Genomic DNA, 25,061 nt, shown 5'->3' on the forward strand with positions numbered 1-25,061 from the left:
AATTAGAGTTTCCTGTCCTCGTGAACCGCACGGTGGTTTTCAGATTCTGACAGCCATATCACACTCTCGCTGAGCCCGGCATTCAACTCTCAACTCTAGTTAAAGTGAGAGCAGCATGGTGCACCATTTACACCATCATTCTCTTTAGCTAGCTCATGCTGTTGAAGTCTAATCACCTATCTCTGTTTCTCGTTGTATTTTTTTTTTACATATTTATTGATGTATGAACACTAAGTCGAGAAAAGGTGCGCACTTTTAAATTGTGAGCATATTAGGGGAATGAAAATGCTTAGGTATATCATCATGCACTGATCAACTGCTTAATTTGGGGAATGTTAGAATTGATTTCAATCCATTATAATAATATTTAATAATTTATATACACATTTTTGATAAAAAAAATCACAAATATTTTTTAAAAATACCATATTCTACCACTGTGTAAACGGTTCTCCAGTCACATTTGTATTATTCAGTGTATTTTTAAACAGTAGAAAATCATCCCAAAGCAACCAAGTGTGATCGAATGATGGTGAAATCTGAGGTTTACAGGCTGCTGTATCTGGAAGGTTAGTGACACTGTAAAGAAATGTGACATCACTGTCATGTCACTCATGACAGCTGGACTGTGTGCTCAGTGACTGCTGTTCAAATGGCTTTATTCCAGTTGCTCCCAAATAGTTGAATTACCTCATCTACACTCAAAGCTGGATCAATGGCAGCCATATAGCCATTTTCATTTTCTGTCCCTGTTTAATCTTCTTAATCTCATGAAAATGTTTTGGAAAGACAACACGCAGTCTGACTGGACAGTCCCACACTAGTCTATCTGTGTGTGTGTGTGTGTGTGTGTGTGTGTGTGTGTGTGTGTGTGTGTGTGTTAAAAGTCACTAGACCCCACACTGGAGGGGTGAAAGGCTGGTCAGAGGAAGACTGCTTATCAGCATGAAACAGGACCAAGTTTACAGAGCAACTGTGCAAAGACAGAGATATACAGTATATCTAGAAGACAAAGTTAGACACACTTTTGGGAAAAATAATATAAAAAAAAATCTGTCTGAAAGAAAAAGTGGAAATTAGAATATTTGGCAAGAGTATCAGTATACACAGTATACAAGTGTATACACAGTTCCCTCCACAATTATTGGTGCCCCTGGTAAAGCTGAGCATTTCTTGATGAGAAAAAAATCCATCATCAAGAGATAATTGTTTTAAAGTTATAAAGGGTTATAAGTGTCATAACTAAATATATATTATAATATTGTATATTGTAGCATTATTAACTATATATTATATATACACAGAAAGTTCTGTGCAAATGTTTTAGGTGCCTGAAAAATTCATATCTGAAAAGCTATTCACTCGACAGGAAGCATTTTCATTCAGAATAAAACACACACACACACACACGTTTTCTGAACCACCTACCACGTCGCGGAAGGGTGCTGGAGACTATCTCAGTGGTCATTGGGCGGAAGGCAGGATATACCCTGTTTTCAACATGCCAAATCTTTCCTATATAAAGCCCAGTATTGGTTGTAACGTCACCCAACACCTAATCAATATTTCATTAAATTATATCAAGTGTGCTGCTGATGGAATTTAAGTCCATACAGTGGCTGAGGTATTGAAAAGAAATCCAGAAGTATCCAGAAATCCAGAATTCCTCAAAGTAACTAAATATATACGTGTTGTGTGTATGTATGTTAATGTGTATATATAGATATATATGTATATATATGTGTGTGTGTGCGTGTGTGTGTGTGTGTGTGTGTGTGTGTGTGTGTGTGTGTGTGTATATATATATATATATATATATATATATATATATATATATATATATAAATATGTATGGCCTGTCACATGATTAAGATTAATTAACTGTGATTAATCATACTGTTCTGTATTATTTCTTTTCACATTTGTTCTATTTGTTCAATTTGGATTCCAAATTGTTTTTGAAAATCTGTGTGTAGAAGTGGACAAAATAACAACTTTCAGATATTTAGTAGCATTTTCATCATGCGAATAAAGGATTCATAATGTCCAGGTAGAGGAACAGTGGCGCCATGTTCAAGCTGCAACTGTAGCCTATTGCTCTCATACTGCACCACATTCAGAATTATTCAGTTGGGTGTTTTGCTTGTAAATGACATTTCAGACTCTATGTACTATATATATATATATATATATATATATATATATATGTCAAACATAAAGAGAGTAACATATCCAGATACACAATATAATGATACAGACTGAGAAACACAATGTTGAAGTAGATTTGGTTAAAAATGGGTTAGTACTCTTCCATCACTGCTTTCACTCAGTAGAGTGTGCATTCACTCACGCTGGAGGTCAAACACAAGTATAAATGCAAACCTGAAGCCACGGTTGCTGAAATCAAGAAAGAACTTGCCCTGAGAAACGTATGGTACAGTGAAAGACCTCACGCTCGGCTCTCCAGACTTTCTGGGTGATAGTTTGATAGTTATTACAGCAGCATGCCTCACAGCTGCTTCAGCTGTTTCACGTGGCCATGAAAGACAGTTTAACTGAGGGCTAGTCTTCAAACACAGCCAGAAACCGTGTCTCACTCAGAGAAACCTCCCATTCTCTTTCTGTATGTCAGTGTTTGCGTTGAAGCAAGGATGATTAGCTTAAGCTATTTTTAAAACAGCAAAATACTCTTTTACATTTACCCCACCTACAATAATAGTAATATTTATTATTAGTAGTAATAGTGGTAGTATTCAGAAAGAAACAGGTCATTCTCATTTTCATATTCAGATAAAGTTATTATCAGATAATGTTATTACATGAATTATGTGCTTTTTAAAATATCTGTAATTTCATGTGTAATTTTATGCAAATTGGTAACTTTTTTAATTTTTAATACAGAACATTTTTTCCAGTGTCAAACCTATGACATTAGTTGAAATAGTCATCTGATTTTATCTTTGCCATAATACATTATTAGGTTTTCATAAACCAAAAAACTTACATTTTCAGTAAAACTATTTTTGTTCCTCAATATATGTCAGCTTTAATGCATTTTTGATAGATTTACTCGTTTTCAGAATAAGAAGTTGGTGCATTCTCTCAATTTTTCACAATTTCTGTTATTTGCAATAACATCTGTCTGTTTTCTAAAACCCCAGTATGTGATATATATATATATATATCTATATATCTATATATATATATATTTTACATGTGTCAGCCATTTTAAGATAATCCTCCGTTTGACCAAAGTGCCACTGGAGTCACGGTCACTGGTTTCAGCCCACAGAAAAGAAAAATCAAAAAAAGAAGAGATCTCCTTAGTGCCTCTGCAGTTTCTCCCAGAGAGCAATGGGTATCATTCAGCAGCATCTTAAGCTTTTTCTTTAATGTGTTCTTGAGAAAGGTCCTAGTAAAAAGTCCACATCAGATTCATGACGTGTTCTTAAACCACAGAATTGTTTACACCTTTGTGCTCTTGAGTGTGTGTAGATTCTGTTCTTACCTAAGAACAAATCCCAAACAAGAAAACTAGTGTATGTCAGAATCTTCATGAAAACTGTGTAAGTGGGGAAATTTCTTCTTAAGATTGGTGAATGAGGCCCAGTGAGATCAGATGGAAAGACAAACAAGATTTCTGCCTAAGTCTCCTGCTGTGTCACTGGTCCTTCTTTTTTTTTTTTTGACGATAGTCCAATTGACAGGCATGTCAGTAAAACCTTCCTTGGGTCTGTTATATAGCATTTACAAATCCACATTGAAAAGCTTTTAAACTCTCAGTACAAGGACTCATCTTCTAGACATCATTTTGATTAAAGAATAAGACATACGGATCATAAAGATGCCCATAAAAGCAGCACTTGTAATTTTATTACATGGCTTTTTCACTGAACAGTGAAAAAGTATTCATATAAAATATATCTTATATTATTAAACCAGTGGCGTGTTTGTTAATATCTTGATTTTTCAATGAAGTATTGAAAAAATATATTGCACATTAAAGGTGTAAAGAGACACTATTAAAAAGTTTCATGTCTAGTTTTAAGAATTTCATTTTCTATTTTATTTTTCATCAGTGTTTTCTTTCCGTTCCAAATGCCACCCTGTTCAGACGATGACGCATACATGAACAGGGACTTCTAGGTGACACTAGATTCACTTTCTCTCAGATGCTTGAAATATTATAAGCTCTGGCTTTTTCAATAATGCTTAAAAACCAGGTCTATTTTACAGCAGTGCACAAGAGTGTTATTTATTCTTTTCCCAAAACTGAACAACATTACACAAAGAGTAAGAAGAAACTAACTGTGTTGACTTCTTGTCTTTAGTTAATTTAGCGGTCAATCATGCAGTGATAAATTACTATTAGCACAATTAGGTTAATTATTGTTAATTAGAGTCAATTGAGTAAAAACAGCTGGTGAAGGTATTAAAGTTCCAAAGTGGATTATCAGAAGGCAAGCATTTAAACATAAAGCATATTTGTTGTCTGTCTCTTGATGTGTTCTTCAAGGTTTGTATCATCTTAAAGAACCCTGTCAACACAGTGATGTGTTATAACGTTTCAGAATTCCGCTATGAGCTGTAGCAGTGCTGTATTGCAAGTTTCCTCGGATCCATGAAAAATCCACCAGGCTCTATCCTTTCAAGACACAACACTCTCCTTCACCTACATTCAAAAATAAAGGTGCCAGAGGGGGTTCATTGGAGTGATGCCGTAGGAGAACCCCATTCTGGGTTCCATAAAGAGCCTTTCAATGGATCTTTCTTTAAAAAAGCTCAAGTGAAAGGTTCTTTAGGGATCCTTCCTCCCTGCCATCGCTCCCTGGCACCTTTATTGTTGAGAGTGTGCCTGTAAACTTCCTAAACGTCTCCAAGCTCAGTATCTCCTAATGCCTGGTCCTGCCCTGCACATTTTAGTGCTTTAACTCATCAGCAGCCCTGGCAGAGTGGAACTGGGCGTGATGGAGCAGATACGCACACTGTGCTAGATAAACACCACACTGCTTTAAATCCCCTCAGCACTCCCGAAAGTTCTGTGCATTTGTGGTTTGAACTTTTTTCTCCAGCGTTTATTTGTCCTGCATGAAGCTTAAAGCGTACCTGTGCGCTCCCTGTGCCTAGTCCATTGGACCCACCAAAGCCTGGCCAATCTTCTGCTGCGTTCTTCTGCTCAGCATAGTCCGACTGGGTCAGGCTCGCATCGCGGTGGCTTACATCGCTCTTTCAATCCGGTCATGCGGTTTATCCAGCAGAGCTGGTGACAGTCCGCGGAAGGCGAACGCTTCCCTCAGCGCTGCTGTCTCCGGTAGAAAAGCCCCGCGGAGCGGAGAGCGCAGAGAGCAGCCCTGCAGAGCGCGCACCGGACACTGACTGCGCTGATCCCGCGCCACGCTGCTGCTCGGGATAAAAGACCCTGAAGCAGTGGTGGGCTCAGAGAGACTGGAGCCCCTGTCTGTCCGCCGCTGACACGCACACACACCCTGACTACCTCCACACACTCAGCTCAACTTCACATTATAACGCACCCCTCCTCTCAGAGAAGAGCTCCTCTCGTCACCAATTCACGGCCAAGTAATAATAATAATAATAATAATGATTATTCTTATTGTTGTTGTTGTTGTTATTAGCTAAATAATAACAATAATGTTATATCCCACAGTTATCTTCGTTTATGTAATATAATAACAGTTGGGTTGAAAGAAAGCAGTAGACACAGTTAGTGAGACATGTACACATATACGCCTTTAGAGGGCGGCAGTGAGTCATGTTTGTTTATTTGATGTTTATTAACACTTTTATATGCAGCCCTGCTGGTGACATCCCATATAAATAAAAATCATGCGTGGCCACGTCTTATTAACGTGTGGGAATGAGACCCTAATGCATGGCCATGACTTAGTAAGGCATAGAAATGAGATAATTAAGTCGTGGCCATGACTTAGTAAGGCGTGGGAATGACATCATGCCTTACTAAGTTGTGGCCACGCTTTAGGATCTCGTTCCCATGCCTTACTAAGTCGTGGCCACGACTTAATTGTCTTGTTCCTATGCCTTACTAAGTCGTAGCCATGCATTATTTTTATCTAGGATGTCACCAGTGGGGCTCCATACTTTTAAAGGACAGCAGTGAGTAATGTTTGTTTATTTGATGTTTGTGTTGTTATTATTAGGAGGACAACGGGGAGCAATGTTTGTTTAAGGTGTTTGTTAACACCTTTAGAGGGTGGCAGTGAGTAACGTTTGTTTATGTGACGTTTGTAATAAAGCCTTTAGAGGGCGGCAGTGAGTAACGTTTGTTTATGTGACGTTTGTAATAACGCCTTTAGAGGGTGGCAATGATAACATTTGTTTATTTGACGTTTGTTATACCGCCTTTAAAGGGCAGCAGTGAGTAACGTTTGTTTATGTGACGTTTGTAATAAAGCCTTTAGAGGGCGGCAGTGAGTAACGTTTGTTTATTTGACGTTTGTTATACCGCCTTTAAAGGGCAGCAGTGAGTAACGTTTGTTTATTTGACGTTTGTTATACCGCCTTTAAAGGGCAGCAGTGAGTAACGTTTGTTTATGTGACGTTTGTAATAACGCCTTTAGAGGGCGGCAGTGAGTAACGTTTGTTTATGTGACGTTTGATAATCTGAGCTGAAACTGTTTCTCCTGTCAGCCGGGGGCTGTATGGACATCTAGGAAGCAAGAGCAGCTCATCTCCCAATTTGGCTACTTTGTACTTTCATAGATGCAAACAATGAACAAAAAAAGTTGTTTATCACGATTATTTATATGCCAATTAATCATCAGCAAAAAGATTTGACGATTGTGACAGGCCTGATAACAACATCGTTTCGTCATTGTTAAAATGGTAATCATGTTCTATGTGTTTATGTACAGGAGAAAACTGGTGTCCAAACAAACCTGGAGGCTTTCTATGCAGTAAATTTTAGGGTATTCGTTTTTTCATCACCTCAGTATTAAACTATTTCTGCCGAAAGATGCAACAGATATCCATACAATGCCACAGTGACTATGTCATTTAACAGAAATCCTTCATGAATTAGAATGTGGGACTGCTGTCTTGTCCCCCAACACACTACAGACTCATTTTTGTTCAGGTGGCGCCATCGTGTGGACACATTTGGTAGCAATTACTCACTAAAATATGATGCACTGCTGTTCATCCCAAACACAAATGCGTCCATCATGCACTCAGTTTCATTAGAACTGAAAGTACTAGTAGGCCTACTAGTCCATATGTAGATTTCTGCCTTATGTTAGCTGAAGAGATGCTGCTTCCGTGTCATAACTTATTTATTTTTCACTTATATTTTAATTTACATGAGCATGCCCTTCTTATTCTACATATTAAATGAAGATTGGTTATGTTAAGTTTCAAGGAGGGAGTTTTAACAGCTAAACCTTTAGGGCATCTCCGCACTGCAATTGTTCAGGAAAGACTTAAAAATGGCAGAACTGCACTGAAGCAAACTATTACCATCATGCTAACTTTTCTCTACTGATTCAATTCAGACAGCAAACCCCAAAAAAACAAATAGCTAAATTGTAAGCCTGTTCAATCAGAAATAAAGAACATTCCTTCTGGACAAGCCTCCCTAGTTATCAAGTTTACTGCAGAATCTAGCTGTGATGATGAGGTGAAAGGACAGGTCAGTGAAGGCTGGATGATAGATCAGGGCAAAGGGAGCCAGACATGTCACATGCATTGGACCCTCTGGTGTGTGTATGTATATATGTATGTATGTATGTATGTATGTATGTATGTATAGCCCACAGACAACAGCTTAGAACAGCATACATATGCAGACATGCTGAAGACAGAAATTTGTAGCTCAATCCTAGAACCATCATTACCAGAGTCACCTGTGTATAATGTTTATGAACATGTTTATGATTTACCCTCACAGTATAATGTCTTCCCCCTATGAATATACATATAGCCTACACTGTATTTGTCATTTAGGCTGTTTTATAGAAGTTTCACAGGTAGAAACAAAAAAGTTCACTCCTCCAAAATGTGATTCTGTCACTGTCCTTTACATACAGTTATGTCATATTTACACACCTGTTGTGAATCAGAGGGTGTGCTTCATTTACCTGTGCAGGCTTGCTGCTTTTTAAGGGCCGTGGAACCCATTTAGTTAGTTCATTCTCACAGTTATGACTTCCCTGCTGAAAAAGGACCATTAGAAACCGTTTGGATCAGAGCCTAATGGTTTTTCTCTCTAATGGGAATTGGCTTAATGGTTTCCAATAGAGACCACACGTTTCCAGTCAGACACTTTTTGATTCCATTAGGAAACCATCAGATGCATTTAGAATCAGCCACTTGTCACTTGTTATACCATTATGATCCTCTACATTGTGATATCAACAAATTACAAAACCATCAGCAACCAACAGCAACACTTAATAGTTTCTATGAGTTTTCCTTAGCAGGGTTAGTATCTCCTAATAATGACAGTCATGACTTTGTACCTCATAATTATGATTTACTTTCTCATAATTATGAGAACATTTTCTCATTATTATGACACAAGTCATTATTATGAGATACTAAGTTATAATTATGACATCCTACGTCATACTTATAGAAAACTACCCCATTATTATGACTTACTATGTTACTAAATGGCTGTGCATTTTTATAGCCGTTATATTTTTCCCAGTGGTGAAAACGGCCTTCCATAGTTAAGTCAGAGTGGAGTACTATTATGGAGTATTATCACTTGTACCGTGTCTTACGTAAACTGTTGCCTAGCAACGAAAGTACATTTCAGCTGTGGGCTGCTGTTCTTTGCCTTTATAAGACCCGTAGATTACTGTTCCGCTTCAGGGCGCGTCATGATTTCCCGCTTGTCGTTTGTTATGACGCAAGTTCGCCGTGCTGCTTGCCTTGTGGGCGTGGCCTAATCAGCGCATGACCCAGGTCTGCAGCCGGACTCTACTGGAAACTCGGACTCAGTCTGCGAAGCTGCCACATAACAAGACGGAACAGAACTGAGCCCGTGCACGAAGGAAGAGGTGCAGGTTTAAAGGCTGTGCCCGATAGTTAAACGACCAGTATTCTTTCCTGTCTGCTGTCCTTCATTTACCTGATCTGTACACCACAGCCTCACTCTATACACCGGCAGAGCGGGCTAGCAGGTAAATCCATACGGCTGCAGGTCAGACAAACCCGAATGTTTCATTCGACTACTCAGACGCACAACCTCAGCAAAGTACACACCCGCAGCCCACGACCATCGACATCTCTTCACCGGAGTTAGAGGATGTTTTCAGATCAGGTAAGCTAACAGCAGGCACCGTTAGTCCATGTTTTCAGAGAGGTGTGGGGTTAATCTTAGCTGGGTAGCTAACCTAGCTTGTTTGTTGGGGTTACTGGCGTTTGTGGTCAAGAAAACAGCCACTCACGAAAAGACAGTCGTGTGAAGCGACGTGTCATCAGCTGACAATTACCGCTCTGTCGCAGTATTTTCTTATTTACTTGTCTGTTTGATTTTGACACATACACGTTAATTTATATCTGCCGTTTACAGCCTCCCATCTAAAAAGGTTAGTTAACTTTTTTGTCCCTGCGTCTTCCTCCCATCTCTGTCTGGGGCCGCGAGGAAGAAATGGAAGGATGAGCAGTAGAATGGATCTTCCGTTACTTACATGTAAATCAACATGGCAAGGAAAATAAAGAAAAGGAGATATGAAATGAAGTTTAGTCCAGCTATGAGTTTCCCTACACAAACACACCCACTAAACATGGCATTTCACAGATTAATTGAATCAGGTGTGTTTGAGCAGGTAAATCACCAGATTGTGCTGGAGTTGTGCATCACTGCAGTAGACACTTTTCAGTCCTCCTGATGTGCTCAGGTGTGCTTCTAGATCGGCAGTGATTTTTCTGTAATTGCTGTTTAAGTGCCATGTGCTGCTGTCGACAAGCAGCTTTGTCTCCTGGCTGTTGCTGTGGTACTGAGGGTGATGACTGAGATGCAGTTTGACCAATGTTTGCATAAAGGCGTGTAGTACCAGAGCCGGTTTATGAGGAGCCTGGCCATCAGTGGTGGACGAAGTACACAACTCATGTACTTAAAATAGAGATACCCAAGGTAAAATATTACTCCAGTAAAAGTAGAAGTTCCTCCCTTTAGACCTCCACTTGAGTAAAAGTACAAAGTATTTGCCTTCAAATGTACTTTAGCATCGAAAGTAAAAGTACTAAAAGATTAATTATGGCTCTAATGTCCTATTACCATTTTTGTAACAAGACTCTGCTTTATTAACTCATTTTAGGTGAAAATACTCCAGTGTCACTCTTGGTAAACCAAATCTTTTAATAGAATGTCATTAGTTAGTCTGACGCTGATGTCTATTAAAATTATCATAAGCACAAAACACTGAAGGCAAACATTTTCCATTAGGTAGAACCGAGTGGCTCTGAAATAACCTTTTGCAGACAAGCAAAGTTTCAGTTTAAGATGTATTTGTAACTTAACTAAGTTTAATAAAGACTTGCTTTAAACACAGATTCACAAACGAGTTTTCCTTTATTATACGGTCTCTGTTCATAAACATAAACTAGCAAAAACAAATTTACTATAACATAAAATAGTGTTTGTATAAATTGAGTAAAAAGACGTCAGTCTCAACTGCATATGTGTACACATTTCTGTACATACATGCATCATCTAAACCGCTTATCCTTCTGGGTCACGGTTGGGTGCTGGAGCACATATTTCTATATTGTGGTCTGTTTACACAAAGTTAGTTTAGTTCCATCATTTATGTAGGAAAAGGCACTTCCAAAATTTTACGCTGCTGCACTGACGTTCAACTGTATGCTTGCACTGGATCGGTATGTCCAACATGTCAAAACAAGCTCAAAACAAAGTGCGCTGTACCCTGATTGGTGTGCTCCTATAACTCGAGTTTAAAAGCTTGTAAAAACATAACAGCAGTGTTAAAATGTTTTATGCTGTTCAGTGTTCAGGAAATAATTGCGTTCTTTTACATTAGAAATGTTTAAGCATTTATAAACTATGATATTGCTCAAATGCTCCTTATCAACCCATTCAATTTGGATTCGCTCGGGAGCTCCCTCTAGCGTTTGAGAAAACCGGAAAACATTGCAGAGTGATAATTCTCCTCTCTACAAGTTCTCTGTGTAGTACATGACCAACCAATGGTGGCGTGCGAGAAGGTGGGAAAGTTCAAAGAAATGCAAAATAGTTGCTTTCTACAGTTGCAATTTTGGGTGACTGTAGAAAGCAAAAGCCGAATCCCAGACATGTTTTGTGATTTAGAAATCCCAGCCGGACACACTTTTTAGGTCCCGAAAAAAGGATGTGTGGTCACCCTATGTTATGGCTACGTGTCATTACTTTCTTGACAAAGTGTCGGCAGTGGCAAACTGTGACTACTGGAGCCAGGCTTTCAATTCAAGCCATAAATGTCAAAATGAGGGGAACAAAATACTTCTAAAATGATGCTAATTTCTGTTAGCGTCCTTATGGGATTCTAGTTTACTAGCACTAAGCTAAAGGCGGTTCACAAGATCCTTTTTTGGCCATTTGAAAAACATTTGAAGCTTCTAAAAACATTCTGATTTACTTGTGACTACAGAGCCCTGCTGGTGACATCCTGTGTAAATGAAAATAATGGGTGGCCACAGCTTAGTAAGGCATGGGAACAAGATCTTAATGCGTGGCCACGACTTAATAAGGAGTGGGAATTAGTTAATTAAGCCTTGACCATAGCTTAATAAGGCATGATCTCGTTCCCACATCTTACATAGTCATGGCCACGCATTAGGATCTCTTTCCCACGTGTTAATACAGCATGGCCACATGTTATTTTTATTTATACAGGATGTCACCTGCAGGGCTCTGTGTGTGACAGACATATCAGCATATATTTTACCTTGTAGCAGGTTCACAGTGACTCTCAGTAGTGACCACTGCTGTTTTCTGTTTCTAACAACCCAGTGATTGAGGTTGCTGCTGGTATTCAGTCAGTGACATATCTAGGACTCTCCAGTAGGCATAGAGTAACATTTTTTTTTCTCATGTCATTGGTCCTACCCATTGGAAATTAAAATGTGATTGGTTAATCTAACTTTCACTTCTTAATTATGCTGATGGTTAATCTAAGGTATTAGGGCTTCACATCTGGTTTTGTTCTTGGCGGTTTTCATGTAATGTCTTTTGAAATTCAGCCAATAAAATTACTCACCAGCATCTGACTTATTTGTTTTTTATGCTTAAACACACAATCCAAACAAGGCCAAATGTATTCTTTGTTGTCTGGAAGAAATTAACACATTAAACAATGAATAAAATTTTCTCTTTGCTCACCATCAGGTCCATTATACACACGTTTCTTTGAGTAAAAAACTGTTTCAAGGAGTATGAGCTCTCTGACTTGCTCTCTGGTGATTGGACTTGGTCTCAGAAGGGAAATTTGGTAACTCAAACCAAACACCGTAAGAGTCAGAGCTTGCTACTGGATTTTTTGCATTGCTGTGCTTAAAGAATGGTTAAGTAAACACACACACACATACACACACACACACACACACACACACACACACACACACATCATCTAAACCTCTTATCCTTCTGGGTCGCGGTGGGGTTGTTAAGTAAACAATGTTTATGATTTATTTTTATGATTGATATCATCAGGTTCTATAGAGGATTAACCTTTCATCTTTAATAATAAAACAACATCAGAAAACAATGAGACGTGTTCAGTTTGATGAGCCTCCATGTGCTCGTATGAGGTAAGACTTCAGATCACATACATGAGAGAAGTATGTATTCCAGATAAAAACTTGTGGTGTGTGTACACAATACATTTAAAAAAGAATATATGGTTATAGTAATATATGGTTTACAGTAGGGTACTGTTCATAAGGCTACACAGCACCTACATAATTATACATTTATAAATGCTTATTCCAAAAGGCATAATTTTCTGTGAAGGTTACATTTGCCAATTTTGATCAAAGTTAGCAAGAGTAGCCTTTATGACAGATGACGCCTTTTGGACTACGCATTGATAGACATTTTTGTAGGGTTATGTCAGTCATCATGACAAGCTTATGTAGGTGTCATGTAGCCTCATGAACAGTACCCTACAGTAAAGTGTTACCAAATATATTAAATACCAGGTTAATTTCTCAGCTTGTCAGTATTTGAAAGGTATGTGTACAATGAACAGTTCTTCACTGAATGTTATGCTTTTTTTGTTGTTGCTGGCTAGTGAGGATATCCTTAATGAACGCACCAACTCACTCAGATCTTTGCTGAAAGAAAGACTGAAAAAGAACTACCAAGATCTTGACACCACTTACTGTGTTCCAATGAAACTGCATTTATTCAAGGGAGTGAATGAAGAAATCAAAACTGAACAAGTCATTAAGGAGCTGAAATGCCCCATTAATGATTTCCTGAAAGCTGAGAATGTAATCGAGTATGTTGACCTCTTCAAACCGTGTCCCATCACCAATAAAGATGTCAGAACCGTTTTGATGAAAGGGATACCTGGAACTGGCAAAACAACTGCTGTGAAGAAGTTCGTGTTGGACTGGACTGAGGGCAGAACACATCAGGACATCACTTTTGTTTTGCCTTTTAATCTCACAGAGCTGAGCTTGATGAAGACAGAGAAATGCAGCCTAGTGCAGCTTTTAGGACTGTTCTTTCCAGAGCTGACAGACGTTGATGCTCTCCAACATGCCAAAGTTCTCTTTGTGCTTGATGACCTGAGCAAATGTAAACTCAGACTGAAGTTCTGGCACCTAAAATCTTGTAGTGATCCAAAAAAGGAGTTGTCGCTGAGTGCGCTGCTCGTAAACCTTCTGAGAGGGGATTTGTTCCCGAAAGCCCAGATCTGGGTAACATCAAGTTCACAGGGAGCTGATTTAATCCCTTCTAAATTTCTGCAGCGAGTTGTTGAGATTCAGGGTCTGGATGATGTAGATTGGGAAGAATATATCAGAAGACTTGTTCGTGACTGTAGTGTGGCTACAAGAGCAATCAACCATGTAAAGTCATCAAATAATCTTTATTTCATGCGTTCACTGCCAGTATTTTGTCATATTGCTGCCACTGTTTTGGAAGAACTGATGACAAACGCATGTAACATGGAGCTGCCACTGACTTTAACAGAAATGTACACACATTACCTGCTCATTCAGATGAGAGGAAAAGCTTTCCATTTAAAGGCTGAGGCAAAGCGGATGAAGACAGATGCTGAGGAGATCCTGAAGTTAGGTAAACTAGCGTGGCACACCCTTGAGAAAGGCTCTTTAAGTGTGTTTGAGGAGGAGCTTAGACAGAATAATATAGCCCCCTCAGCTGCAGCTGAACTCTCTCAGAGATGGACCACCTTTTTTAAAGAGGAAGAACTAATTGAAGGGAAGGTATATCACTTTGCACATCAGAGCATTCAGTCGTACCTTTCTGCACTGTATGTGGTTGTGAATTATGAGCCCAGCAAGGGTAATGTGCTCAGCTATACTTTGGTGGAAAGAGTGCAACACCTGTTTAAACCAGTGGAGGCAACTGATATGTACAGAAGAGCCGTGGATAAGACTTTGAGAAGCAAAGAAGGCCAGTTTGATTTCTTCCTCATCTTCCTCCTTGGAATATCTGCAGGTCCCAGCTATGAGTACTTGTCATGTTTTCTTCCTGATTCCTGTCAAAGAGGAAGCTCAGAGAACATTGTCCCTTACATATTCAAGAACATTGAGAACACATCATCACTAAATCTCGTCCGCTGTCTCGATGAACTGAATGTGTCTTACACTGGGTGTCAGGGAAATGTAGAAGAGGACCTCACACCCTCTGAGTGGTCTGCTATGGCAAAAACCTTGCTGAACTCTGAGGATCAGGAGAGAATTTTTGACTCCAGGGAATATCTCAACCCGGAAGTGGCCTTTGGGAGACTGTTGCCAGTTATCAAGGCCTCTAAAGTTCTCAGGTAGGCAGTTTCCTGTTACATTCCTTTTGCACTGCAGTTAGTTACAAACATGTAAAACACTATTTTCAATTTACAGGTGATTTTAGGCTTCACCAATTAAGGAACTTGATTTAGCTTAGCATCCTGGGAACCTTGATGAGAGAAGGTGGTTTTTTTTGCATTTAGAGAAGAATCACTCAGGTTATTTGAGTCCTGCAGCATTCTTGTTCAAAGGTTTCACTCTAGTCACAGTACTGAACATGTATTGTGAGTTTTAGTTTCTTAAAAGGCATGTTAAATCATGGAAAATGTGTGTTTTTTATTTTATATATATTATTGTATATATTTAATATTTAATATTTATATTTTATATAATTTTGTATGCAGTTTAATTTTTGACATTCCCAAATTACTCAAAAATGTGACTTACTCAAAAAATTACTAAACTTATGTTTTTGAGTGTCACCCAGCTGTGACACAGTTTCAGTAGGCTGCTTCGGCATCACTTTGTTAACTTTCTTGGGGTACAACAGCCCACTATGTAGCATACACAATACACTAATAAACACATCCAATTTTAAAGTGTCTGCATGAACAAAATTATATGAAGTTTACAACAGTTACCTTTGTCATGTAAAATTCTTGTTGTGATAAATACAGTACATTAAAGTGCAACTGTTTTATGGATGACTCATTATCTCTGTGTCTTAGAGTCGATGTATGTGGAAAACTGTGCTGGATGTTGCTTGCTTCTGCTCTGAGATCACCATCAAACAGCATCAGAGAAATTGACACAAAGGATGTAGTAATGAAAATACAAAGCTTTTCTTTGTTATCCGAAGGTTTGAAAAGTCCCAACTGCAAAGTGGAGATCCTCAGGTGAGTTTACAAAGTAAATATATCAATCTTTCGGTTCAATATATCGGTTTCAATTTACACTCGGTGACCACTTTATTAGGTTCACTTACCATATAGTAGCAACTTGTATCTGTGTCTCTGCAATATTTGTATTAAACCCCCAACCAGTATTGAGGCACCATTTCAATTGCCTGGGGAGATGGTGGGGTGCAAAATTTTATCAAGAGCGGGAGGAGTGGAAGAAGGATATTTTTATAGGATGTAGGGAGTGAGAAGAAGGAGTTTCAGTTGTGGTCTTTCCCTAAACTTCAGTTATTCTGTCATTCTTTTTGTGAAAAACTACCCCTCCCATTTTATTCATCTTGACATAATTTGGGAACCATTAATTCTTGAAGTTCATGACCTGATTAGCTCCCATTATGTCCTAATCGGCATACTAATTTTGGGCCATGTCCAGCTTTGTCTGAAAAAGCTTTTTAATGTTCTCATTAAAAAATAAACTCAAAGGGTTCCCCTTATTTCCATCCTAGAGATTCGCTGATTAAAAATAACTGGTTATTTAGGTCATACAACTGGCTGGGATTACAGTGTTCAAATGGTTATGAGAGCCAGAGAAACAGAAAGGTGTAGAAATTCCTTAACTCCATTTAAAAAATCTGTGATGTGTGCCATAGTAGCCCCTTAGTCAGTTCAGACCAGACAGGATAGCTTTTGTTGCTGTCACACATTGATGAGCCTTGCACACTCAACACCCTCTCACCGATTTGTGGTTTGTCCCTCCTTGGACCACTGTTGGTAGGTACTCACCACTGCTGAGCCAGACCAACCCACAAGTCTTGCCATTTCAGAGATGCTGTGTTTACTGCATGGTTTAATACATGGTATCTGCTTTTTCTCCAAATTCTCACACCTTTTAGAGGGTCTCTTGTTTTAAGCTGGGGATGCTGACACTGGTTAAGATTGACCTTAGGACTTTAGAAGCACCATCTGACACCATTTATGGGCTGGTGCACACACATATACAGCTTATTTTATACCACATCACCACTTACAATTACTTGACATCACCATTCAATCTCAATTTGCTGTGAAGGAGGAGAAAAAAGAATGGCCAGACCCATTTATGTGAGTCTGTTATTTTGCCATGGCTGGATATGAGATGAAAGCATGATGATGAAGTTTGACAAATGAGAATTCAGCTTGACAAAATGTATTTAAAAAGGTTATTTTGGCTTTTCAAATTTTTTTTTTGATAAAAAATTTTTTTTTTGAATAAAATACCCTCTTGAAGAAAGAACTCCTCCATAACACACACACATTGTCTAACTGTAATGCATCCGATCCTGCCAAAGGTGTAGATCCAGGTGTAATAGATGTGGTCCGAAGTAGACTCTCCAGGACCAGGTTTGGTGCTTTAAAGACCCAAAGGTCTATAACTAGCTTTCACAGAACTGTACATCCAAGCCAAAAAACTCTTAGGAATGTTTATTTTCAGAGTGCAGCAAGGTTCATCTGCTGTTAATCAAGGCTTTAACAATATTATTCAGTGAAGATGTATTTATTTGTTTGTAATGAATTCAAAATTAATTTCAAATCTTATTTTTGGTACTCACTAGTTTCATTTAATTTTCTTTTTATTCTTTTTTTTTTTAGAACAACATACTCCCTTCGGCTTGAGGAGAAAGACCCTGATCCTCTGATTTCAGCTCTTTTATCTAACCCATCACACCTAAGAGAGCTGAACTTGAGCGATTCGTATGCTGTAACTGACAAGACAGTGGAAGGCCTAACAAAAATATTAGTGGACCCCACATGTCATCTGGAAAAGCTTGTGTAAGTGAGTAAAGAGAGAAGGCACCAGATCATGGTTTATTTCCCGACTACCCAGGGGAGGTGGTGATTCAGAATTGTATGCCAGAAAATATTTGAAGATATTGATTTAAGACAAAACTCTCCGTTCCAATACTTGATGTCTGCAAGAACTAAATGACTTCCCATATGTCAACAACAGACGTTATCAGATCTTTTCTAATGACTAACATGTGGTGACATGTCTGATGACAGCATTTACAGATTGGGTTATTTTATAAGTGCAGTAAATGAAAAAGCAAAATTAACAATTTAACAGATTTGGATTATAAATGGCAGAACACCCTTCATCTATCTGATTTCTCTCTCTCCAGTTTGGCGTCTTGTTCTGTAAAAAAGAATTGGTTTACTGCGTTGGTATCTGCTCTCTCTTCAAACCTTTCTTGCCTAAGAGAGCTGGACCTGAGTTACAGCGCACCTGGACTTGACGCTTTTCTGCAGCTTTGCTCTTTGCTGAAGGACTCTCGCTTCAAACTGGAGACCCTGATACTGGATGAGATGGACCTTGGGTCTTTCGAAGCATCTAACACCACTAGGTTGGTGCACACATTTGCAGCTTATTTCATACCACATGTCACTACTTACTATTACATCACAACATTAAATGTTACTTGCTGTGAGGGAGGAGAAGAAAGGATTACCAGGCCATCTGTTATTGTACGCTGTCTAGATATAAGAATAAAAACATGAGAATGACGGTTGAACAAAGAGCCCTCTTATTTTTCTGTAGGATCTATCTGTCCTGTCTATAGACATTTGTGAAGGTGAAAACTAAATAAAACATTCCAGTAAGATCGTGATTAAATGACTAACATTTTATCGCTCAGTAGTTCATGATATGTGTGTTCATTTTTGTGTGATTATGCTGTAAATGCTGCTGTATATTGTTTCAGACAAAGACTTACTGATATCGTAAGCGAAGCCTCCAGAGCTATGGCTTCAGCCCTCAGTTCGTCAAACCTCAGAGTGCTGAACTTCGGTATTTACAACTTGGAAGATTCCTCAGTGGAGCTGCTTTCAGCAGGACTGAGCCATCCTGCATGTAAACTCGAGATTCTTAGGTAAGTTTGAAAAGTGAGTGAAATCACATCATGCTATATGGTTTAGCAGGTTTTAATAACACATAAGATGAACACAGACAGTCATTCTGCACTGATCATATTCCACACTTTACTTTCCTTACATCTTAATATACAGTCATGTGAGGAAGTAAGTAGACCCCACGAATGTTCCTCTTTTTTGACATAACAGTATTTGATCTTCTGTTAAACAATAGGTATAGATAAACAATATGTAATAGAACAAAACTATAGAAATTTGACTTCAATGACTGCAATCACAATTATTTAAAAAATAAAAGACTAACGTCATTTTTCTCTGTTGAAAAAGAAAGTACATGCCTAGCTTCATTATCTGGTACTGGCCCCTATGGCAAACAGTTTTATGTTTCCTATAACTGTCTAATTTTTGCCCACTCTTTCATACAGAATTCTTTTATCTGTGCGATGTTTGAAGGGCTTCTTTCATGTACAGCCCGCTTCAAAACCCCCCACAGCCTTTTAATGGGATTCAGATCTGGGATTTGACTAGGCCATTCCATAAGCCTTCATTTCTTCCTTTTGAGCCATTCCTTGGTGGATTTACTTGTATATTTAGGATCATTACCTTGTTAGAAGGTCCACTTCTTCAGCTTCAACTTTATTTACAGATGGTCTTACATTCTCCTCAAGCACTCTCTGGTATGAAAAAGAATTCATAGTGAATTCAGTGACTTCAAGTTGGTCAGGACCTGAGGTAGCAAAGCAGCCCCAAACCATAACTTTTCCACCATCATGCTTTACAGTTGGTATGGGGTTCTTCTGATCATCAAATGATGTCTTTGGTTTTCACCAAACATGGCGTCTGGTACTGTTATCTTTAACTCATCTGTCCACGGTACATTGTTCCAGAAGTCCTAGACCTTGCCTAAATATTGATTAGCAAGCTTTAGTCTTTACCTGATGTTCTTTTTAGACAGCAAAGGCTTCCTTCTGGTGCACCTCCCATGTAGGTCAAATTTGTGCAGTCTTTTTCTTATGGTAGATACATGCACTTTTACATCAACATCAGCAAAGAACTACCTGCAGATCCCATGATGAAATGTTGGGGTTCTTAAAGTCGTCTTTTAGCATCATACGGTCTGCTCTTGGGTTAAACTTGGGACAGCTTGGCCTGAAGAAGTTGACAGTGGTTTTCAGTCTTCTCCACTGATCCTCTAGACAGTAGACAGTAGAATTATTGATTTCCAATATTTTGTAAAAATCTTCTTAAACCCCATCCCAAGCCCATAGGCATCTACAACTTTCTTACAGAGAGATCTTTTGATTTTTTGATGATACCACACACTACAAAAATAAAAATCAAACCAAATATTTGAGGTTTTAAATAAGACAAGTTCCTCCAAGATATTGTCTAACAGTGTTATATCTAGTCATCAGCACTTCACTGGGTGCACCTGATTTCAATTTGACATGTTGACAGGTTTTCACATTACACCTACAGGAGATTCTGTGACCTCCCATTCTAAATCCATAGGCATTAATATGGAGTCCCCCCCCCCGCAACATTTGCAGCTAAAACAAGCTTTCTACAAGATGTTGGAGTGTGTCTGTAGGAATTTTAGCCCACTCATCCAGAAGAGTATTTGTGAGGTCAGACACTGATGTTGGATGAGAGGGGCTGGCTCGCAATCTCTGTTCTATTTTATCCCAAAGGTGTTTGATGGGGTTGAGGTCAGGGCTCTGTGTGGGCCAGTCAAGTTTTTCCTCACCAAACTCACTCAACCAAATATGTTGAAAAAGTCTAAACTTTTCATGGGGTGTACTTACTCCTTCACATCACTGTACTGGTCACATATCTTAGCATTTCATCCAAATCTGAGACATCATTATGAAATTCAGCTGGAGTCAGCTAAAGTTACTCTGAAGATAAATCACTAATTTAGTTGAGCGTTGTTGAAAGAAACATGTACGTTGCAAAAATGTCATTTGTCACTGATTTGAATTGTTTTTCTTTTTAAGAATGACACGATGTAAAATCACAGACGTGGGAGCTGCTGCACTCGCAAATGCTTTGCGTCTAAATCCTTCCCACATGCGGGAATTAGACCTGAGCTACAATCCAGTGGAAGCAACTGGCATTGACCAGCTCAACTCTCTTGTTGAAGATCCAGCAATCAAACTGGAGAAAATAATGTGAGTGTTTCCTAACACTGCTCATGGAATAACCTTCTGAAGATAGTAATGTTTTCATCAGCTATCCACAAGCTCTCCATGAGGCTAATATGTGTGTGTCACAGCAAGAGGACATCAAAATGTGCAGTGCAATAATAGGATTGGGAAACATATTCCTAGAGGGGTTCATTTTTTGTAATAGCAACACCTTAACAATTATGATTTATCCTTTACAGGTATTTGGGCAGTTGAAAAATAAATGTGAAGTAAAAGCACAGAGTGCTCCATGTTGTTTATGCTGTAATTTGGTGCATATTTCACTGTTGTTTGCAAACGTTTGGGCACCACTGATCAAATTACATATCGAAATGTTACTGTGTGTCAATAACTTAAAAAACAGAATAAAATGCCAAATTGTGGCATGAGGCAAAAGTTTGGACACCTTTACACCTTTGCAAAGTCTCAGAACTTAAATTACTCATTAGGCCTTAATTGACTCATTAGGACTGGTTAAACAGGTCAAAAACTATTGCCTACAAGCACTATCTAAACAGAGTGCTTCCAGCTCACAGTTTTCAGCATGTAAAATGTCATTAAGAAATGTCTGTTAAAGGGAACTGTGGAAGTCAACGCAAGATCTAGAAGATCAAGAAAAGACTCAGACAGTACTGTTTGTGTGCTAACAGCAGTAGACCTAAAAGAAGGTTTAGCTGACACAGGAGTAGTGATGTACCATTTCACCCCAGATGTAATGTTGTGTTTATCAGTTAGATTGCATTCATTGTCACACACCTGTACACATCTTGAAAAAGGCTTGACCTGACATTTTAGTCATTGTGTTATTTATTTTTTTTTACTATATCCTTTAATTTACTGTAGTACCTGGTTTGTTACGACATACTGTTTGAAGTGGTGCATTTGCCAGGTGGGGAGGACTCCAGTGGGAGTAGAAGGTTAGAATATCAACACGTAGGAGCCTGTATAGGTTGTATATGCCACATTTTTCTCTATATTTTAAGTGAATCAAATATAAAGCCACTGTGCATTAACATTTGTACACTGTGTACATAGATGGAATGACAATAAAAGCCTCTTGACTTGACATTTGCAGAAAAAAAATAAAATAAAATTCTTTGCTGCAGAGGTTGTGTTCACATTTTTTCACTTAAAAAAGTGGCAAAATTTGTACTTTGGCCAAAATAATGCATTTAATTGTATTTTATGATTTTGAAATTGTTGATTTTGTGTCCACCAGCCATTAGAGGAACATTTGACTAAATTTAAGGCAGTATTCAAGCATATTACACAGTGGAAGATTTTACTATTTTAATCAAAATCACAGTATTACTAATACTGGAGTTAGTTAATTAGGATGATCAAATAATGGGTTGCCATTGCTCTCATAATATGTGTTTTCCATTTCCATTTTCTATTATTACTTTCAAAAACTAATTATATCCAAAATAGTTACAAATATGTATTTGGAATGAAACTCTTGTAGTAGTTCCTGATCATGAATTATACGTCTTAAAATTATTTTCTGCCATGGCAGCCATGGCCTCTCCTGTCACTTCCTATTTTATAGATTTAATAAATAATTGGTCGAAAAATATTGTATTGCCACATGGCTTTTGCTAGAAAGGGATTTCTGGTTCCTTTTTTAGTGAATGATAAGCATTGACAAAATTAGTATTAAAATCCTTTGTATCTAAGTATATACTGTGTGTGTGTATTATATATATATATATATATATATATATATATATAAATGGAACTAGTAAATACATTTTTTTGTGTCTCCAACAGTTTAGAGGGACTTGGAGAGCACCGAGACCTTGAAAACCTTCAGCAATGTATGTGTGCATTTTCATAGTTAAAATGTTGTGCTGTTTTTTATTATTTGAATGATTTAAAAACTAGTACATGCATCTGAAACCTTTTGTCTCTTTCCTATCCTCAGATGAATTCTCACTGACTCTGGATCCCAACACAGCCTCGGTGGATGTGGTGGTGTCCAAGGGGGACAAAGAAGCGTGGCACAACCATAACCGACAGCAGCCTGTCCCAGAAAACCCTGAGAGGTTTAAACCGTTTTTCCCTAGTCATGTGTCGAGAAGGGCTCACTGGTCGCCACTTCTGCCAAGTGGAGTGGTTTGGAAGGTTTGCCACTATTGGAGTGGCCTATAAAGACATTTGCAGGAAGGGGCGTTTTGCAGCCTGTAGCCCAGGATACAACAAGAAGTCATGGGCCATTACAGTGAGCACACCCTTTCCATTGTCAGAGGCCCTCCATGATGGGGTGAAAATGCGACTTCGTGACCGTTCGCCTTGGAGAGTTGGAGTTTATCTGGATTGGTCTGCAGGCACTCTGTCCTTCTATGACATCACAAATGAAAAGGCTGAACTTCTTCACACATTTTATGCCAAGTTCACAGCACCACTTCATTTGGTCTTCAGCATGTCTGCTGGGATACGCCTGCTGCCATCAAACCCTGGCCCAGTCTGCTGTCATGATCACGACCCCTGGGACATGTTCAGAGGTGTTAAAGATTGCAAGGGCTGCAATGGCTCAAAGGCAGGCTAAACTGTCACCATGAAGGAAGGAAACAGAGATCCTCTTCTTTGACTGAGATCCGTACTGTTTTTGATGGGTCATTGTGAGACTGTATTGGGCCTTGGAGGTTGTTGTTTGATTTGAGTGTGTTGTCTTACTCCAGGAGCCAGATGCTTGGAGAAGTTACTGTTTGTGGAGACAGTTGTGGTGGAGATAAGACCCTGCAAAAGACATGACTGCACCAGAATTGCCTTTTTATTTCTTTTTAATCTATTTTTTTATCATTATTATTTTATTTATTTATTTTTTTTTCAATTTTATCATCTTTCAGTTTGATGTCACTGTTGTGAATCCCCCCAGCAACCAATGATGGCCACTTGTTTGTTAAAATATAAAAAACACTGCTTCATTATTTGTTTATTGCCATGTTCCACAAAAGCTGTTCAAGTAGCATAACGAGACACTGACATCTAAAAGTGAAAATGTGTCTCAGCATTAGCCATAATGTCAGTTTAACAAATTATTAATAAATACTAATAAATAAATAATAATAAAATGGTATCTGAGCCACTGTCTCATACCACAGACATGCCTGCCTCCTCCTCAAAGGCTAGATGGACTCAAGATACACTATATGTCCAAAAGTATATAGACACCACTTCTTGTGAATTAATACAGTTACTTTAAACACCCATTGCGAAGTATAGGTGTTCAGTTGCACACACAGCTTGTATAATCTACCTAAAAAGCATTGCTAATAGAACAGGGTGTTCTGGAGGCTAAAGTCAACATGCCCATCAGCTAGAGAGGCGTTGGGCTGTGGAGCAGTGGAACGGCATTGTCTGGAGTAATGGATCACCATCCAGTACCTTTTGGATGAGTTGGATTGGAGTTTGTGATGCAGAAGTAATCATCCAACATCATTACCTTACCTCACTAATGCTCTTGTGGCGGAATGCAATAACATTCTCACAGCAATGTTCCAACGTCTAGTGTAAAGCCTTCACAGAGGAGTAGAGGCAAACTCCCTTTCAATACCCTTGATTTCAGAAATGTTGGATGAGGTGTCTATAAGCTTTTGGACAAACAGTATAAGTTCATCTCCAAAATCTGCAAGTCCGTTAAAGCAACTTTGTAAATGCATTACAAGAAATTAGATGATATAAAGCAAACTAACTGGAAAGTCAGCAAGACTGTGACTCCAACAACCCCCTGCATCTCACAGCAAAGTAGAACTACTGAAGGAAAAAGATCCTCCATCAAGACTAAAGATTCTGAATTATATAAAGACAGTTTACTGTGACCACTGTGAATCCTGTGTCTGACTAAAACTTGGATATTACAGCAGAACTGGACAGGCCAAGTTTGAGTGGTTTGAACAGAGCAAGCTAGAGTTTACGGGGACAGTTAAAGAGCTAAATAAAGAAAACTCACCATTAAATTATCCGTACTATCCATAGCTTGTATTTTTGCACCGGTGGGAACTTAGTGTTCAATATGAAGCCTTATGAATTTCTCAGTATTTTCCCTGCTCTTAACCAAATGACAAGCAATGTTAAAGGTTACTATATATTATGACTGCCCTGTCTTTCACCG

The 25,061-nt window shown here is 38.6% G+C and overlaps 2 protein-coding genes across 4 annotated transcripts in view; one reads left to right on the plus strand and one right to left on the minus strand.

Annotated features, from left to right (window-relative positions):
* Nucleotides 1-5,460, minus strand: part of LOC118812256 (chemokine-like protein TAFA-2) — a 63,364-nt gene extending 57,904 nt beyond the window's left edge. For all 3 annotated transcript variants that reach the window (XR_005007528.1, XM_036577098.1, XM_036577099.1), the window contains exon 1: nt 5,107-5,460. The gene's annotated coding sequence lies outside the window, so the exon portion shown is untranslated. The remainder of the gene's footprint in view (nt 1-5,106) is intronic.
* A 3,464-nt stretch (nt 5,461-8,924) lies between these two features.
* LOC118812257 (protein NLRC3-like) lies at nt 8,925-23,878 on the plus strand. The gene is given in 12 exon segments (XM_036577100.1): nt 8,925-9,301; nt 12,368-12,542; nt 12,692-12,789; nt 13,272-14,993; nt 15,684-15,851; nt 17,484-17,663; nt 18,014-18,235; nt 18,593-18,760; nt 20,759-20,932; nt 22,718-22,764; nt 22,872-22,999; nt 23,001-23,878. Coding segments are annotated over 10 exon segments (3,348 nt in total). The 5' UTR covers nt 8,925-9,301; nt 12,368-12,542; nt 12,692-12,745; the 3' UTR covers nt 23,496-23,878.
* Nucleotides 23,879-25,061: the final 1,183 nt, after the last annotated feature.

The sequence above is a fragment of the Colossoma macropomum genome, unplaced genomic scaffold (assembly GCF_904425465.1).
Source record: "Colossoma macropomum unplaced genomic scaffold, Colossoma_macropomum, whole genome shotgun sequence".
Taxonomy (NCBI): Eukaryota; Metazoa; Chordata; class Actinopteri; order Characiformes; family Serrasalmidae; genus Colossoma; species Colossoma macropomum.